The 18,825-nt window shown below is 44.8% G+C and overlaps 1 protein-coding gene across 1 annotated transcript in view; it reads right to left on the bottom strand.

The window, feature by feature from the left end:
- The window catches only part of CUL5 (cullin 5), a gene marked incomplete at its 5' end in the record, with an annotated part of 135,759 nt that extends 121,216 nt beyond the window's left edge, over nucleotides 1–14,543 (bottom strand). The window contains 1 exon segment of the mRNA NM_001082355.1: nucleotides 14,136–14,543. Within this exon segment, the coding sequence (NP_001075824.1) occupies nucleotides 14,136–14,159 (24 nt within the window).
- Nucleotides 14,544–18,825: the final 4,282 nt, after the last annotated feature.

The following is an 18,825-nucleotide window of genomic DNA, read 5'->3' as shown; positions in this document are numbered from 1 at the left end:
ATAAATAAATCTTAAAAAAAAAAAAAAAATTTCTAACAGTACCCTTATATATTTCTATACATATATACCATGTTTATTTAAAAACAAAAAGATTTTATTTGAAAGGCAGAGTTACAGAGAGGCAGAGGCAGAGAGGAGAGAGAGAGGTCTTCCATCCACTGGTCCACTCCCCAGATAGCCACAACAGCCAGAGCTATGCTGACCCAAAGCCAGGAGCCAGGAGCCTCCTCCAGGTCTCTCATGCGGGTACAGGGGCCCAAGGACTTGTGCCATCTCCCACTGCTTTCCCATGCCACAGCAGAGACCTGGATCAGAAGTAGAACAGCTGGGACTAGAACCAGTGTCCATATGGGATGCTGGCACTGCAGACAGGGGCTTTAACCCAGTGTACCACAGCGCTGACTCACCTTATTTCAACAGTTTATTTTTTAAAAGATTTATTTTAAAGGCTGAGTTACAGAAAGAAAGAGAGCGAAATCTTCCACCCATTGGTCCACTCCCCAAATGTCTGCAAAAGCTGGAGCTGCGCTGATCCAAAGCCTGGAGCCAGGAGTTTCTTCCAGGTCACCCAAGTGGATGCAGAGGCCCAAGTACTTGGGCCATCTTCTGCTGCTTTTCCAGGTGCATTAGCAGGGAGCTGGATCAGAAGTGAAGCAGCTGGAACTCTAACCCACACCCATATGGAATGCTGGTGCTACAGGCAGCTGCTTAATCCATGCGCCACAGCACTGACTCATGCATGGCCCTTTTTAAAGAAACTTTAGGGGCTGGCACTACTATGACATAGCAGATAAAGCCATGATTACATTTAACTTTGAGAAAGATCATCCATAAATGCACTGAATGAAAAACTGTTAGTTGAACAGGAAGCTATTCCAACCATCCGTTTGAGGAACTCTAAGGCACTGGAACGGAAAGGAAGGTGTATATAACATGTAAAGGAAGTAGACTTTGTAAGAACAGAATAATGACAACCAGTCACCAGCTGTGTGATCCTGAGCAGTTACTTAAACTCTGTGCTTCAGTTACATCTATGTAAAATAGATTTAATAAAGTATCTATGTGTGGGGCCAGCATTGTGGCACAGCAGGTTAAAGCCCTGGCCAGAAGCACCGGCATCCCACATGGGCACTGGTTCTAGTCCCGGCTGCTCCTCTTCCAATCCAGCTCTCTGCTATGGCCTAGGAAAGCAGTAGAAGATGGCCCAAGTCCTTGGGCCCCTGCACTCATGTGGGAGACCAGGAAGAAGCACCTGGCTCCTGGCTTCGGATTGGCACCACTCCAGCCACTGTGGCCATTTGGGGAGTGAACTGACATACAGAAGACCTTTCTCTCTGTTTCTCCCTTTCACTGTAACTCTATCTCTCAAATAAATAAATAAAATCTTTAAACAAACAAACAAAAAAGGTTATTGAAAAGATTTAATAATAAATGTAAAATGTTTAGAAAAGTGGGTGGCATAAACACTGTAAATGTTGGCTACCATTGTAACATCAGCACTTTCACTATAACTACTACTACTTCTCCTGCCACAATAACAAGATTTGTGAAAATTAAATGCAGGAATGAGAGAATACTAAAAATGGTTTAATATGGGAAAGTCCTAAACTCTCAAATGATGGTAGTTCCTCCTCCCATCTTTACTCCTCAGTATAACTCAAAATATAAACAGTACTAAATCCTAAAACACATATAGGTCAAATGTCCAAAAGTCTTCTTTAAAAAATTATATGAAATATAATCCCATCCACATTTTTTCCTGATGTGTTCATGCTTCTTCTGCCTATAGATAATACAAGATGGCTCAAAGACTTCTGACTCGAGTAAAGAATGGAGGAATTACTAACCCAAGAAGAAATGTCAGGGGAAGAATGAAATGGAGTTGGATACTTTGGTAGAAGATGAGCTCAGTTTTGTGCTTAAGCAAATGTAGAAACTATACTTCTTGGCCTTCCAGTCTTTTTCTGTGTCCTCTCTTTATTTTAAATAAAAGTTAGTATACTACTAAATTGCATTTTATTTAATGTTTTCCCCTCAATTCTCTAGAAAATGGAAAATTAGTGTCAGTTTCTCACAATTAGGAGAGATAAGAGGAACACATTATTTTAAAAAAGGTAAAAGTGACTGGCACTGTGGCGCAGTGGGTTAAAGCTCTGGCCTGAAATGCCAGTATCCCATATGGGCACCAGTTCTAGTCCCGGCTGCTCCTCTTCCAATCCAGCTCCTTGCTATGGCCTGGGAAGACAGTAGAAGATGGCCCAACTCCTTGGGCCTCTGCACCCGTTTGGGAGACCCAGAAGAAGCTCCTGGCTCCTGACTCCAGATCAGCTCAGCTCCAGCCATTGCAGCCATTTAGGGAGTGAACTAGTAGATGGAAGACCTCTCTCTCTCTCTGTCTCTACCTCTCTCTGTAACTCTTTCAAATTAATAAAAATAAATCTTAAAAAAAAAAAAGGTGAAAGAAAAAAAAGTGAATATAGGTTTAGTTACCTTTCCCTGCTCTAAGCAGTATATAGAAAACAGGGTCTCTTAATGTACCATGTTGGTTGTCCAGACCCAAATAAAACACCTTCAGTTTTATCAAGAAAGCATTCCCTAACAGAAGAATCCGTTCTAAAACAGATTTCCCAGTACCGTGCTAGTCTCTCTCACCTGTAGCTATGGCAGTTGTTTCAAAGAACAACAAATGCACATTAGGAATAAAGTGGATTACAGAATAGAGTAGTTTAATTTTTCAAAATGTCTTTGGGGTTTAGGGAGGTGTTACAGGCCAGGAATGAAGAATGCTATACAGATTTTTCTAGAATTTATTATCACTTAAAAAAATCTGCACATCCCCTATGGAAGCTTAAGAGTGCTTTTTTGAGCAATGAGGTCACCTATTGCAATTCCATTTTATAATCCTGAGAAAAAGAATATACATATATATATAATTTTTTGTGCAAAGACTGGATTTGGCATCATGTTGAAAAATAAAAATGTTCAACCACATGAAAGTACACACACACACAAAAGGCCCAGTGTTGTGGCATAGCAGGTTAAGCTAATGCCTGTGACACTGGCATCCCATTCAGGTTTGTGTCCCAATTGCTCTACTTCTAAGGCAGTTCCTTGCTAATGGCCTGGGAAAGCAGCCAAACATGGTCCAAGTGGTTGGGCGCCTGCCACCTACCCATATGAGAGATCAAGAAGAAGCTCTGGCTTTGGCCTGGCCCAGCCCTGGATGTTGAGGTCATCTGGGTGAGTGAACCAGCAGATGGAAGATCTATCCCTGTGACTTTGCCTTTCAAGAAATAAACAAACATTTTTTAAAAAAGTAAATGAAAATTTAGAAATTCAATGACTTATAAAATGTTTCAAAATGTTTATTTGAGAGACCCTGGCTGTTGCAGCCATTTGGGGAGTGAACTAGTATGGAAGACATCTTCCTTCCTCACCTCTCTCCCCTCTTGCCCTCTTTCAAAAACTAAACAAACAAATCCTTACATTAAGAAAAAAAATATAATGGGGAAGAAAGGGCACAGATGATTTTAAAAGTTGCTAGTTTTGAATGCTATTATTTTTTGCCTTTTCTTCAACCTTTCCTTTTATCCTAACTCTTCTTGTACTTTTTTCATCATGAAGTTTTAAAAAGATGAATAGCAATAGTAACTACATTCTTTGTTTGCTTTTTAAAAAAAACTTTTATTTATTTGAAAGGTCAAAACAGAGAGAGAGGGAGAGAGAAACAGACTGAGAGACAGAGTGATTTACCATCTGCTGGTCCACTTCCACAATGTCTTCAATAACCAGAGCTGGGTCAGGCTGAAGCCAGGAGCCAGGGAACTCCATCCTGGTCTCCCATGTGAGTGGCAGGGGCCCAAGTACTTGAGCTACTAGTGTTCTCAGTTACATGATTCTAAAATCACAGTTATCAAGTCCCATTAACCAAAAGAACCACAAAATTGCAGTACATATTTGAATACTGGTATTTCTCACTAGGTTCCAGCCACTAACCTTTTAAAGGTGTTCCTAAAATAGACCAAACTGGTCACAGTATCTCAAGATCTTTGCCTTATATATTTGTTACTTTAACTAAAACACCTGATAGCAAGGAAGAGATTTATTTCAGTTCAGTTTTAGAAGTTCACTGTCCAAGATCAGGCTGTCCCATTAGTTCAGGCGTCTGCTGAGGCTGGAGTTAGGTAGAGGGACTATCACATGGCAAGCCAGGAAACAGAGTGAAAAGCTAGGCTGAATTCAGCCTCAACAACAAATCCTCTTGGGGCCAGCACTATGGTGCAGTGGGTTAAAGCCTGGGCCTAAAGCGCCGGCATCCCATATGGGCACCAGTTCTAGTCCTAGCTGCTCCTCTTCCAATCTAGCTCTTTGCTATGGCCTAGGAAAGCATAAGATGTCCCAAGTCCTTGGGCCCCTGCACCTATGTGGAAGACCCAGAGGAAGCTCCTAGCTCCTGGCTTCCGATTGGCACAGCTCCGCCTGTTGCGGCCATCTGGGGAGTGAACCAGAGAATGGAAGACCTTCTCTCTGTCTTCCTCTCTTTCAAATAAAATAAATCTTTAAAAAAAAAAAATCCTTTCATGAGAACTACCTTCCAAGGGCAAGCCCTCAGGGAACTAACATACCTCTGCACTGGCAGCACCTCCCAGAAAATTAGATCAAGTCTTGGCCTTTAATCCACTAACCATTAACATTAATCTATTAATCACTAATGCGACTTCAGTAACCAAGCCCCCAAAACATGGGCCTTTGAGGGACACCCAAACTATCATCCAAATCATAATACCTTAGAATGCAGATCATTCAGGTCTCAGTTCAATATCATCTCAGAGAAGCCGTGCTAAAACAAGCTAAAATGTCCTTCCTCCATTCCTCTCTGCATATTCAAAGTCAGTGTCTTGAGTTGGTAGAAGAAATGCTTTCATTGGCTACGAGAATGAAATTTCAATTCAGACAAAACTGGACTCTTTTAAAAGACCAGAGAGTTGTGGGATATATTTGAAATGCCATCATTTGGCAGGGAAAAAAAATTCAACAGAACATTGTTGAAAACAGTACTTGCGTAATAAAAAATAATAACAGTATCTCCACCTTCTGAACACTCCCAATAACACTATATTCATAACAGCTCTCATTACTAGCAAAAATTATGCAATATATTATTTCGTTGGTGTTAATATTTACCCATGACAATATAAGTTCCAAAGACTAAGGACCTTTGTCTTTCACATTCCCTACTTTATCACTGACACTTAAAATAGTAACCAGCATGGAGTAGATGCTCAGATATTTATGGAATGAACGAACTCCAGTTATACAGATCAATTACCCTTGATAATACTTGTATGTATTCCATGTATTTGACTAATGCTTTAACATAAACTGTACTTTGCTTTGTTTACAGAGTACATCAAGGCACCTATTTTCTTGACCTACTACACCAAGGCAATAGCCAGATGGCTTTTAGTGATACAACTGGGTTTTACCACCAGGACCCAGAACCGAAATCTAGTAAGAATACATGCTTACTGTCATCCTGATACCTCCCAGCAGTCTAAAACTCCCCTCCTCCAGTCCACTGATAAGAGATCTTTTAAAGTTTATTCTCAGAATAAACTGTCACATCCTTTTAGTAGCTTTTTAAACAAAGATTTATTTATTTGAAAGTAAGAGTTTCAAAGAGGGATAGACAATTTTTTTTTTAATTTATTTATTTGAAAGAGAGAGAGAGAGAGGTCTTCCATCCAATGGTTCACTCCCCAATTGGCCACAATGGCCGGAGCTGCGCCGATCCGAAGCCAGGAGCCAGGAGCTTCTCACAGGTCTCCCACATGGGTGCGGGGGTCCAAGGACTTGGGCCATCTTCTACTGCTTTCCCAGGCCATAGCAGAGAGATGGATGGGAATAGGAGTAGCCGAGACTAGAACCAGTGCCTATATGGGATGCCGGCGCTTCTAGCCAGGGCTTTAACCCACTGCGCCACAGCGCCGGACCCGAAACTTTTAGTAGCTTTAATTAACCTATCACCTCCAGAGGCTGGCACTGGCACTGTAAGGTAGTGGGTAAAGTCACCACCTGCAGTGCTGGAGTCCCTCCCAGCTGCTCTGCTTCCGATCCAGCTCTCTGCTACAGCCAGGGAAAGTAGCAGAGGATGGCCCAAGTGCTTGGGCCCCGGCACCCATGTGGGAGACCAGGAAGAAGCTCCTGGCTTCGCATCTGCTCAGCTCTGGCCATTGCTGTCATTTGGGGAGTGAACCACGAAATGGATGACCTCTCCTCCTCTCTCTGCCCTGGCCTCTCTGTAATTCTGCCTTTCAAATAAACAAACCTTTTAAAAAAAATCACCTCCAGATTATAGTAATTGATTATTTTCACGGAACATGAGTCTCCCATTTACATTTATCACACAGTTTCAGAGACACTGATTTAAAGCACTATTTTCATTCCCACTCCTACCTATAGGCAACAAAAATTCCCCTTATTTTGTTTTCTCCTCAGTGTCAATTGCAACCAGAACTAGAAAGTTCAGTGGTGTGAGGGAAGGAGGCTCTATGGCTCATGTTCCTCTTGTATGCTTACTTCAGAAAAGGAATTTCTATAAACCCAATAAAAAAAATCAGAAAGAAAATGTAAATAATACATATTACTCTATCCTTTACCCTGATTGTTATTATCACAGTCTGACTTCAGCATAAAGACAGAGAGGCAAAATGGAGGGAGGTCTTCTACTCTGACCTCCGACCCCCATTCACTTCCCAAATGCCTCCAACAATCAAAAAGGCCAAAAGTCAGGGGCCAGAACTCCATATGGCTCTCCCACATAGGTGGCAAGGACTCAAGTACGTAAGCCATTATTTGCTGCCTCCCAGGGTACACACCAGCAGGAAGCTGATATAGGATGTGAGAGTCCCAACCTGTGACTTAACTGCTGCCACAAACGCCTGCCCCTGCTTTTATGTTCATGGCCTCTCTTCCCCAGAAAATTTAAGTTATACAAATGCAGGAGTTTACTTGCCTAGTTCAACATTACCTAGTTAGAATTAGAAAATGCTAAGTTCTTATTCAATGAACAAATTTATTTTCCACAGACTTAGTAACCCTTGTTATGGTTTCAATAACTATGGTATCAGCACCAACGTCACTCATCCAAAGTCATCCCACAAATAGGATTCTGAAACATATAAAATTATTCTATTTTATGTGTAAAGAGCCAAAAATAGGTTGAAGGCTTAACAATATCTCACTTTGTTCCCAGTCATCACCATTATCACTGGAACTTTATTTCAAACCCTCTTGCCAAGCACTGAAGGCTCTTCACAACTTTGTATTCCTATATCCTATTTCCCTGTATTCTAGGCTCTATTCTACAACTCCAGGGAGCACCATCCAGATAGAATGTAGCACAGCATGCAATCCTACTTATACCACATCCAAATTGATCCAGTTTCTACTCCTACCAAACTTGCTCCCAATCACCACCTACAAAAAGTCTACCCACAGGCCAGCACTGTGGCATACTAGGTTAAACCTCTGCCTGTGGTGCTGGTATCTCATATGGGTACCCGTTTGAGTCCCAGTTGCTCCACTTCTGATTCAGCTCCCTACTAGTGCACCTGAGAAAGCAGTGGAAGATGACCCAAGTGGTTGGGCCGCTGCAACTACATGGGAGACCCAGAAGAGCTCCTGGCTTTGAACTGGTCCAGCTCTGGCCATTGTGGCCTTTTGGAGAGTGAACTAATAGATGGAAGATCTCTCTGTCTCTCCCTCTCTTTGCAATTCTGCCTCTCAAATAAACAAATAAATCTTAAAAAAAAAAGTCTACCCATTCTTCAAAATGTAGCTCTAATGCTTTCTCCAAAAAAAGTTCTTGGACCAAACTACCTGAAATTATTTCCCCAATCAGTGAAGGACCACAGAGCAGTTGTTCACACATCTCATATTTCTACCTGATAGTAAACCATTAGTGCCTTTTAGTCTCCTTTTGTATATGGTGAATACTCAAAGAGCACGGAACCTGCCTTAATGTACCTTTGTATTCTTCATGGTGTTTCACACATACAGGTGTCTAATAAATTAAACTCTTCTAATAACAAATTCTATAGCTACTTTGAATTACTGCTTTATCTTTCCATTTGCTTTCTTCTCAAAGGATAAAAAGGCTTCCACTAGAAAAAGTACACTTCATATTTCAGTTTAAAGCTTGGATTCTCTTGTGGGTTGGTTGTATACCATTAATCCCTTGTGTCTCTCTCTAGATATCATTAAGAGAAAGTGACAGTTCTTGGGGAGAAGATCTTTGGCAAGCTAGCAAACCAACAAGTAACCAGGCAGGGAGGGAGAGAGGAGGGGGGAAGGAGAGAGGAAAGAAGCATGCACTAGTTATTAAGGAATGAACATCAAGCTGGAAAGACGTCACAGAATTGGAACCATCAAAGGTATCAAGCAGGAGAGTGAGATGGTCAGAACTGTGTTTTGGTCTAGAGATCAGATCAGAACTAAGATAAAAATAGTGAAATCACGGGAGTTAAAACTGTCCCAGAAAAAAAAAATACAAAGATGGAAAAGAACTGAAGATTAAATCCTAAGAAATAATTATACTGGAAGGAGGGGGGAAGGTCAATGAAAAACAACAGTGATTTCAGAGACAGTAGACCAAGGAAAGAGAAGCAAGCAACTGTATCAAAAGAGAGGATAAATGTTATCAGAGAAAAATCAGGTTGCTAGCACTCTTAAGACTGACAGTTTCCATATAATTGGAGGGGGGTGGTGAGCCTTATCCCAGTCAAGGAAAAGAATGAAATATTATAAAGGGAGCAGGTGGGAGCTGCTTTTCCAAAAAATGTGACAGTCAATAAAGACAGAAAAGGGCAAAAGTTTGAGTCAGAAACACAGTACAGGTTAAATTTCTATGAGGAGACGCATGAACTTTCTTATAATTATACAAGTGAGAAGAAGGGAGCAGGAACTAGCCACCAAGTCCTGGGGGGAAATGAGGGCTAAACAAGAACAGGTAAAAGGAGGCCAGCGTCGCGGCTCAATAGGCTAATCCTCCGCCTTTGGCGCCGGTACCCCAGGGTTCTAGTCCCGGTCAGGGCGCCGGATTCTGTCTGGGTTGCCCCTCTTCCAGGCCAGCTCTCTGCTGTGGCCCGGGAAGGCAGTGGAGGATGGCACAGGTCCTTGGGCCCTGCACCTGCATGGGAGACCAGGAGAAGCACCTGGCTCCTGGCTTCGGATCAGCGCGGTGCGCTGGCCGCAGCGTGCCAGCACCAGCCGCGGCAGCCATTGGAGGGTGAACCAACGGCAAAGGAAGAACTTTCTCCCTGTCTCTCTTACTGTCCACTCTGCCTGTCAAAAAAAAAAAAAAAAAAAGAACAGGTAAAAGGAGCCAAGTTAAGAGCTGGCTCTGGGAGCAGGTGTTTGGTGCAGCAGTTGGCACTTGGGATGCCCACATCCCATAAGGGAGTGCCTGGTTAGATTCCTGGCTACTCCACTCCTAGTCTACCTTTTTGCTAATCCACACCCTGGAAGGCAGCAGATGATGGCTCAAGTAACTGCGCCCCTGCCCCCCCGCATGCGACCTGGATGGAGTGCTGGCTTGGGCCCAGCCTAGCCCCAGCTGTTGCAGGTATTTGGGAAGGGAACCATGGGGTTGAAGATATCTCTCTCTGAGGAGGCAGTCTTTTGGCCTAGCCCTCAAGATACACACATCCCATACAGGAGTGCCTGAGTTTGAGTACCAACTACACTCCTGATTCCAGCTTCCTGATACTGCACAACCTGAGAAACAGCAGGTGATGGCTCAAGTAGTTGGATCTCTGCCACCCACATGGGAGACCCAGAATGAGTTTCTGGTTCCTGGTTTTGGCTTGGCCTTTCTAGCAGTTGAGGGCATTTGAGGAGTGAGTGGATGGGAGCTTTGTCTCTCTCTACAATAAGGACAATAATTAAAAAAAAAAAAGCTCGCTTGAAAAAAGAGGCAGCTAGGGGCCGGTGCTGTGGCACAACAGGTTAACACCCTGGCCTGAAGCGCCGGCATCCCATATGGGTGCCAGTTCTAGTCCCGGCTGCTCCTCTTCTGATCCAGCTCTCTGGTATGGCCTGGGAAAGCAGCAGAAGATGGCCCAAGTCCTTGGGCCTCTGCACCCATGTGGGAGACCTGGAAGAAGCTCCTGGCTTCAGATTGGTGCAGTTCTGGCTGCTGGGGCCATCTGGGCAGTGAACCATCAGATGGAAGACCTCTCTCTCTGCCTCTCCTCTCTCTAACTCTGAATTTCAAATAAATAAATAAATAAATCTTTTTTTTTTTTTTTTTTTAAGAGGAGGCTAGAAAAAGAGGCTAGGGAGATATAGAAAAATCTGTGGTATTGACCAAAAAAGTTAAGGGCATGCCAAACAGCTGGGTAAAATAACGTGCTATGAATTAAGAGAGGCGAGACCAAGAGAGGAGGGGGAAAAGTTTGAATAATGTTGCTTGAAATAGGTAATCAAGTGGAAATGAAGAAAATGAGCAATGAGGACCCAGATAACATAAAACAAAAGGAACAAGAATTATATATTAGAAGTAACCTAAAGGGTGGCACTGTGGGCAGATTAAGCTGCCACCTGCTGTCCCAATATCCCTTACCTCCACCAGTTCCAGCCCCAGCTTCTTGCTAATGTGTCTAGGAAAGTAGCAGAGGATGACTCAAGTGCTTGGGCCCCTGCTCCCTCGTAGGAGACCTGGATAAAGCTCCTGGCTTCTGGCTGTAGCCTGGCCCAGCCCTGGCCATTGGAGCCATCTCGGGAGAGAACCAGAGGATGGAAGATCTTCTTTGTCCCTCCCTCTCTCTAATTCTGCCTTTCAAATAAATCTTAAAAAAAAAAAAAAAAAAAAAAAGTAGTCCTGGTCCTGTGGCATAGAAGGTTAAGCCTCTGCCTGGGGTGCCTGCATCCCATATGTGTGCTGGTTCAAGTCCCAGCTGCTCCACTTCCAATCCAGCTCCCTGCTAAAGTGCCTAGGAAAGCAGCAGAGGATGGCCCAACAAGGTAAAGACCCAGAAAAAGCTCCTGGCTCCTGGCTTCCACCTGACCCAGTTCCAGCTGTCACAGTCATTTGGGGGGTGAACCAATGGATGGAAGATGTCTCTGTCTCTCCCTCTCTCTGTAACTCTGCCTTTTGTATAAAATAAGCAAATCTTTTTAAAAAATCTAAAACAGAAGACAGAATTACAATACCAGATTCTCACAAATGTTCTATAGGCACACTTTGTAAACAAAAATAAAGTGGTAATTTGAAAAGGTTTTTGGAGATACAAATCCTGTAAGTGGTTGATACTTATACATGTCAAAATATACTATACAAATGTATACCCAAAGATTTTCAAGACCAGTGACAGTCCACTCTTAAACAGAGAATATAATTAGTCAAATGGATATATATATGTGTGTGTGTATATATATATATATGAAAAAGTTGGTGGGGTTTTTTAAAATTTTTATTTTCAAAGAAAGATCCAGAAAAAGAGATCTCACAGCTGCTGATTCACTCCCCAAATGCTGACAACAGCCAGGGCCTGGTCAGGACAAAGCCAGGTATCAAGAGCTCAATCCAGGTATCCTGTGTGAGTGACAAGGACCCAACCACTTCAGTCATTATCTGATGCCCCACAGAGTACATATTCCTTAACAGGAAGCTGGAGTCAGGAGCAGAGCAGGGACTGAAAACCAGGCCTATGGATACAGCCTTGCATTTAAATGATCCTATAAATTATGTTATAGATCTAACCTGAGAGGATCTCACTACATTTCTCCATGAAGACGAATTTCAGTCTTACCATTTTATGACTACTTTTTAATGTACGAATATAAGACAATCTCCATCCTGACCTTCCATCTTTGGTTATGGGTGGAAAAGGTTTTCTGGCCAACTTGAAAAAGGAAACTTTGGTGATGTAGATGTGAGAATCAAATGTCTGCATGCAATTCCCACTGTATTAGTTATATATAATTAAAATCACATAATATATTATTCACTTAGAAACTCTGCCTTTTCACATAGCCAACATCTCATAAAATTTTTACTGATATTTTCAAATGTATCTTTGGTATCTGTCTTTGCATTCACTAGAGTGACTGAGTCACTTACTAGTGTTTTCCAAAGTGTCACTATCTTCTTTTTATATATAAAAGTTTGATTTGGTGCTCTTTTTAACTTCTGCCCTAAGTACCCGATTTTCATACATTCAAGCAGTTTTTTCATTCCATAGTTATGTACTGTAGCGATTCAGAATCTCTACAAGGTAAGTACTTATGTAGCATGACTGATGCTGTCTTAGATTTGTATCTCCTCCAAATAATCCTTTGTCAGGATTTATATGAAGTAGAAATACTGACTTACTCTTTAATAAGTTTTGATGGAGGGAAAAAGATCTTGTCCTATATCCAGGTAATAACAAATCAAAAATTCACAAAGAACCAGGAATTCAATTATTCCTTAATGAAATCAATAACAAGATACTGCTTATATAAACACAGGGATGCATTAACAGTCTTTACAAGTTCAACAAATTGTCTTTCTGATCTAATCTATTAAAACTTTGATATACTATTATAAACCAAATACTAGAATAGAGTGTGTTCCTTAAAAAAACGAGCGACAGTTCTAGTCACTTACTTTACCACATGGCAGTTATAAACATCTGAATACTAACTCATTTAATCTTCAAAAGACTCCTGCAAGACAGGTGTTTTTTTTGTTTTGTTTTGTTTTTTGTTTTTTGACAGGCAGAGTGGACAGTGAGAGACAGAGAGAAAGGTCTTCCTTTGCTGTTGGTTCACCCTCCAATGGCCGCCGCCCCACGTTGATCCGCTGGCAGGAGCCAGGTACTGATCCTGGTCTCCCATGGGGTGCAGGGCCCAAGCACTTGGGCCATCTTCCACTGCACTCCCTGGCCACAGCAGAGAGCTGGCCTGGAAGAGGGGCAACCGGGACAGAATCCGGCGCCCTGACCGGGACTAGAACCCGGTATGCCGGCGCCAAAGGCGGAGGATTAGCCTAGTAAGCCACGGCGCCCGCCGACAGGTGCTATTAATAACTCCCTTTTACTGATGGGGAAATCTGGACACAGAGAGGTTCAGAAACTTGCTCATTGTGATACAGCTTGTAAGCGGACGAAATTCAGCGTCTAGTTCTAAACTCCTCACCGCCCTTTTTAAAAGTTGATATATTGCCTCTTAGCAAAATCTGGTCTTCATTTTTAAGACAATCCAATCTACTGGGAGCTAATGTGGGTAAAGCAGCCAGGACAGTGAGGCTTCAACACCTTTTTAACACATTTTCTATTCGATTATTTTCTGTTATTTCCACCCACACTGCCAGAAGGCATGTCGGGTCTACAGGAGGGATGGTCCACCCTTTGTATTTACTTCCTGAGCTAATTACCGCCCTAACCCCTATTTGAGTCAGTACTTTTAAGGCAAAAGATCCGTACTATAAACACAACCATTTTTTCAAAACGCTGATGGAGAGAAATCGCCCCACTGGGCCTAGATCTCCCTTAAGTCTTCTCTCAGAGGGTAACTCTCCTATGCCCTACACTTAGCAGTTGGCATCTGGTTGTGTCCTGTATCGGGGGTGGGGATGAGATGGGAAGAAGTTTCCTAGGACAAAATGGGAAAATAGGAACTCAAGAACAGGGGACCAGGAGAGAAGGTGCAGCATACAGAGAGGCAGGCATTGCTGTCCGGGAATTTCGAGCAGGCAGAACGAGAACAGAAACTGAGGTGCTGGGGGTCGTCACTGAAACCTGTTAAGGCAGCATTTCCTCGGATTTTGCGTGTAGACGTCTGGGACTTGCTGCAGAAGAAACCGAGACCCTCCAAGTGAGAACGGCCCAGCGGGCCAGGGCACACCACGACCGTCGCCGGTCCCTGGAAAGCATCGCTGGCCGCCCGCCCTCGGCCGGCGGGAGGGACGACCACAGCCTCTCGACCCCAAGGCCAGGGACCCGCGTTCCGGTCCTCGGCCGCAGCTTCCCTTCCGGCGGCCAGCCCCGTTAACAGTCCCACATTTCACCTCTGAACCTGACCCGAGCCTTTCCCCAGGAGCTGCCGCAGACGGTCACGGAGGAAAATCCAGCCCGGAGTGAGGGTCTTACCTTTAACAGATTAGACGTCGCCATGTTCCTTCAACTTAGATTCTCGCGAGACGACGCGAGAATTCGTGGCGCTCCCGGCCAGGCCACAACTGGAGGCCGGAGTTCCCGCCGGGGCCCACGGGCCCAGCGGCCCGCACGGGAGGGGGGTGGGGGGCGGCGTGTAGACGGCGCTGACCTCGTCCCAAGCACCCGGAGCTTCCTCTCTCTGTTCCCCCTACATGGTCACCGGAGCTCCCCCACGCCAAAGAGCTCATGCAAATGCTCAGGGAGACGGGACCGACGAACGGTGAGAAGATAATGGGAGCCGACCTGACGTGGAAGAGGAAGCATCGGCTCCACGAGCCTCCCCAGCTCCTCGCGGATCAGCCTTTGCGGTTGCACCCGCAGCGGCCACCAGCAACGAATTTAGCTCGGCTTAGGCCCGGCAGCTCAGGTTCCGCGGCCGCGTCACGTGACGCGGCGGGCGGGGGCGCGCTCGGGAGCGAGCGAGGGAGCCTGGAAGTCTCGGCGGGTCCCCAGGCCGCGGCGAGGGCGGGAGCGCGCCCTCTGCTGGCGGGACCCGACGTTTCCCCTCGCCTTTCATGTCCTGCACCCGCGCGTGCCAATCGCGGGCTCGCTGTCGGAAGACACGTGATCCCAAAATGCTGGAACAGCTGTCTCCCCCAAGAACTGGCACAGAGGAGGCGCCCCGTCAATACTTGAGGAGTGAATGAATGCACAAATGTGTTGGCTGTTAAAATTTATCTGCAAGGGTGCCTGGCACTTAGATATTCTTTAAAAAGATTGTTGAAAGAGTGGTAATCTTGGATATCCTAAAGGCACGTGGTTCCAGAAGATCCTAAACAATAAGCCCCCAAGTTTCATCATTCGGGTCACAAACCACTAGTTAAGAGAATAGAATTTATATGTAGAACCTATGAAAGACAGTATTGTATTATGCATATTTACAAACCATTCATTCGTGCACTCATATAGAAATAGATAAGAATGCTGGGCAAGCACTGTGGCTTAGCAGGTAAAGCCCCTGCAGTGCCAGCATCCCCTATGGGCACTGGTTCTAGTCCTGGCTGCTCCACTTCCTATCCAGCTCTCTGCTATGGCCTAGGAAAGCAGTAGAAGATGGCCCAAGTCCTTGGGCCCCTGCACCCATGTGAGAGACCTGGGAGAAGCTCCTGGCTCCTGGCTTCAGCCCAGCTCCAGTCACTGTGGCCACGTCGGGAGTGAACCCGTGGATGGAAGACCTCTCTTTCTCTGCCTCTGCCTCTCTGTAACTCTGCCTTTCAAATAAATAAATCTTTTTAAAAAAATGCTGCAGTAAAATAAAGCAGAGAAATAACCTCACTTAAAGAATAAAACTAAGTAGTTAATATTTTTTGAGCACCTATATGTAGTAGGTACAGGAAATACAGGATTAAATAAAAGCAAAGACACTTGCCTCTTGGAGTTTAGGGTCAAATAAGGGAGCCAAACATTAAGCAGAGTTACATAAATCAAGTTACTTAGAAGTGTGATAAGTACTACAAAAGAAAAATACAGTGGACAGTTGAGAGCATGTGATGGGTAGTGGGACTAACATCCTAATCAGCCATGCCACTCACTCCTTATGAATGGAAATGTGTGGATGAAACTTGTGACTACTTTCAGTTACCAGTTTTTTATTTATTTGAAAAGCTGAAAGAGACAGAGAGGCAGACAGAGCTTTCATCCACTGGGTTCACTCCTCAAATGCCCACAACTGGGCCAGGCTAAAGCAAGGGAGTCCAGCAGCACTCAGTCCAGAGCTTCCCTGTGGCAGCAGGGACCCAGGTACTTACGCCACTACCTGCCACTTCCCAGGGTGCAATTGGCAGGAAGCTGGAAAGGAGAGGAGCAGAGCTGGGACTCAAAGCCAGGAATTCCAATGCAGGCTGCAGGTACACTAACTCGGGGTCTTAACTGCTGCACCAAATGCCTGCCCCTCTTTCTCATCTGATTTAGATTTGATGGCCCATCATTGTAAAAATGCTTAAACATTTTAAATGCCTAAATATTTGTTTTAAAATGCCACAAGCTTATAGTACAAAACTCAGAAGATGCTGAAGGGAACACAGTAAAAAGCAGTCCTCCTACTTTCTGAGATAATGTAAGGTTGTTTCCAGTATTATAAGGATTTGGGTTACTCAACTGTATACATTTACCAAAACTCAGCTAGTGTACCCTGAAGATGTATGCATGTCATTCAAAATACAGAAAGAGTAAACAAAAGTTGAAATTTCGTTTATGATCTTCATACAGAAGAATTTAGGGATATGTGAAGTTCTAATTTAATTTGAAATGCGTCAAAAAATAAGACAGATTGATGGATGGGTAGAAAGGCTGATAAACTACAAACTATTGATGATACTAGTGTCCCTGTGTATATTTCTTTCTTTTATTATTTTTTTTTTTTGACAGGCAGAGTGGACAGTGAGAGAGAGAGACAGAGAGAAAGGTCTTCCTTTGCCGTTGGTTCACCCTCCAATGGCCGCCACGGCTGGTGCACTGTGGCCGGCACACTGCACTGATCTGAAGGCAGGAGCCAGGTGCTTCTCCTGGTCTCCCATGTGGGTGCAGGGCCCAAGCACTTGGGCCATCCTCCACTGCCTTCCCGGGCCACAGCAGAGAGCTGGACTGGAAGAGAAGCAACCGGGACAGAATCCGGTACCCCGACCGGGACTAGAACCCAGGGTGCTGGCGCCGCAGGCGGAGGATTAGCCTATTGAGCCGCGGTTCCAGCCCTCTGTGTATAATTCTTTCAGCTTGTCTATATGTTCGAAAATTTTCATAATTAAATGTTAAGGGAAAATTAAAAAAAATAAACAAATAGGCCTCCCTTCCCTCAGTCCCCTAGGTATTTATGCTTCCTTCCCTGAGATGGCCACAGTTGCGAGCCTCTTGCCTAGGGCATTCTGTGTCTACGTAAGCACTTGTGTATCTGTTTTTCTTTCCACACAAAGGACACTCTTCAACATCTTTTTTCTTGCTCACCGGTATAATATAAATTACTGACAAGGTAGTTTATACTTATTTTTTGCACACTTAAAAAGTTATTTGAGAGGCAGAGTGGGAAAGAGAGAGAGAGAGAGAGTACTACCAGCATTCCCCAAATGCCCACAACAATTGAGGCTGAGCTGGGGCCAAAGCCAGGAACCAGGAACTCAGTCTAGGTCTCCCACTTAGATGGCAGGAACCCCATTACTTGAGCCATCGCAGCTGCCTGCCTGCCTGCCTGCCTTCTTTCCCCTCCTTGCACCCCTTCCTCACTCCCTTCCTTCCTAGAGTTCCCATCCACTGGTTTGCTCCCCAAATGTCCACAATAACCAGGGCTAGGATGGGCCGGGGCAGGCCAAAGACAGGAACCAGGAAATCCATCTGGGTCTCCCATGTGGGTGGAAGGAACCCACGTATAGGGGCCATCATCTGCTGCCTCCCAGGAACAGTAACAGACAGCTGGGACTCGGCTCAGGCACTCTGATGGGGTATGTTGGTTGTCCCAAGCAACAGCTAAACCTGCACTGCAATGCCACCGCCACCTCCATCCCACACACTTTCTTATAGAAACCCTTCACAATTACTGGAAGGCCCTAATGCATCCGTGCCTCCAGGATGTTTGCAATTATTACTTCCAGAATAGGCTTTGAAGTGTATTTAAAACACAATAGCTATAAAGTCAAAGCTTTTGATTTGTAAGAGGCAGAAACAAAAGGTTTTTGGACATACAAAAAGCATGTAGAATTTTAAGAAACTATCCTTGCATAATGCTTAGAGAATTGGTGAAAAACTAAACGGGGCACTAAGAGTTTACAGGACTGGGAGAGGTAAGAAGGGAGCAGAACCCAGAAGTGGAGCAAGATAGCAACTGGGCCTCCAAGACCCCTGAGTGCCCCCACCCAGAGGGAAAACAGAATCTGCCTCAAAAGCCTTCAGCATTCCCTGGCACCAAGAAGACCCAAGGGAGCCAGCTCTAAACTCAACCAAGCCTGACCCCAACTGAGATCTAATCGTAGCCTGTATCAATTTCCATCCTTATTCCTAAGCCTGAAGGTGCTTCCTGGCTGGGCGAGGCAGGGCCACACATTGTCTCCGAGGTAGCTGCCTTCTCTGTGTCGCCTGTGAGCCCAGCCCCTGGACCTTACGTGTTGGCTTGGGCCGCTGTGACTACCGCGTTTGGAGGACTCCCTTGCCCATGGCTGCATGCACTTCCAAGTTCACCAAGTGAGGCCTGAATCAGAGGATGCCTGGAGGAGGGGAGGTGAGGAAGTGAAAGCCCACCGGCAGCTGTGTGGCGCTGCGGAGAGAACCACCCGCAGATTGCCGTCAGGTCAGCAGTGCAGTTCTGCAGTCCCAGTTGTACATGTTACACGATCATTTTCTTGCAGGTATCTTTAACAGCCTGCTCCCTAACCCCCCTCTCACACACACTGCCTTGAATAAACCCTTTTGTCTTCTCCACGCCTACATCCAGGTAGCTGAGTGGCTTTTCTCTGAATTCCTAAACTCAGCCCTCAGATCCCAACAATCCTGTCAGGTTTCCCTTCGGCAGCTTGCTCTTCCCCTCCACTTCCCAGTCCGTCTACTTCACTTCATAACCTCTTGCGTGACTAGTGACATGGAAAATGGTAAGGGTATGATATGTGCAAATGTAAAATGCAAAATTCCACTTGCCCGCTGT

The sequence above is a fragment of the Oryctolagus cuniculus genome, chromosome 1 (assembly GCF_051225735.1).
Source record: "Oryctolagus cuniculus isolate XC-2025 breed Fujian yellow rabbit chromosome 1, ASM5122573v1, whole genome shotgun sequence".
In the NCBI taxonomy this organism is placed as follows: Eukaryota; Metazoa; Chordata; class Mammalia; order Lagomorpha; family Leporidae; genus Oryctolagus; species Oryctolagus cuniculus.
The sequence above is the reverse complement of the archived record's forward strand: the minus strand, read 5'-3'. Positions and strand labels throughout refer to the sequence as shown.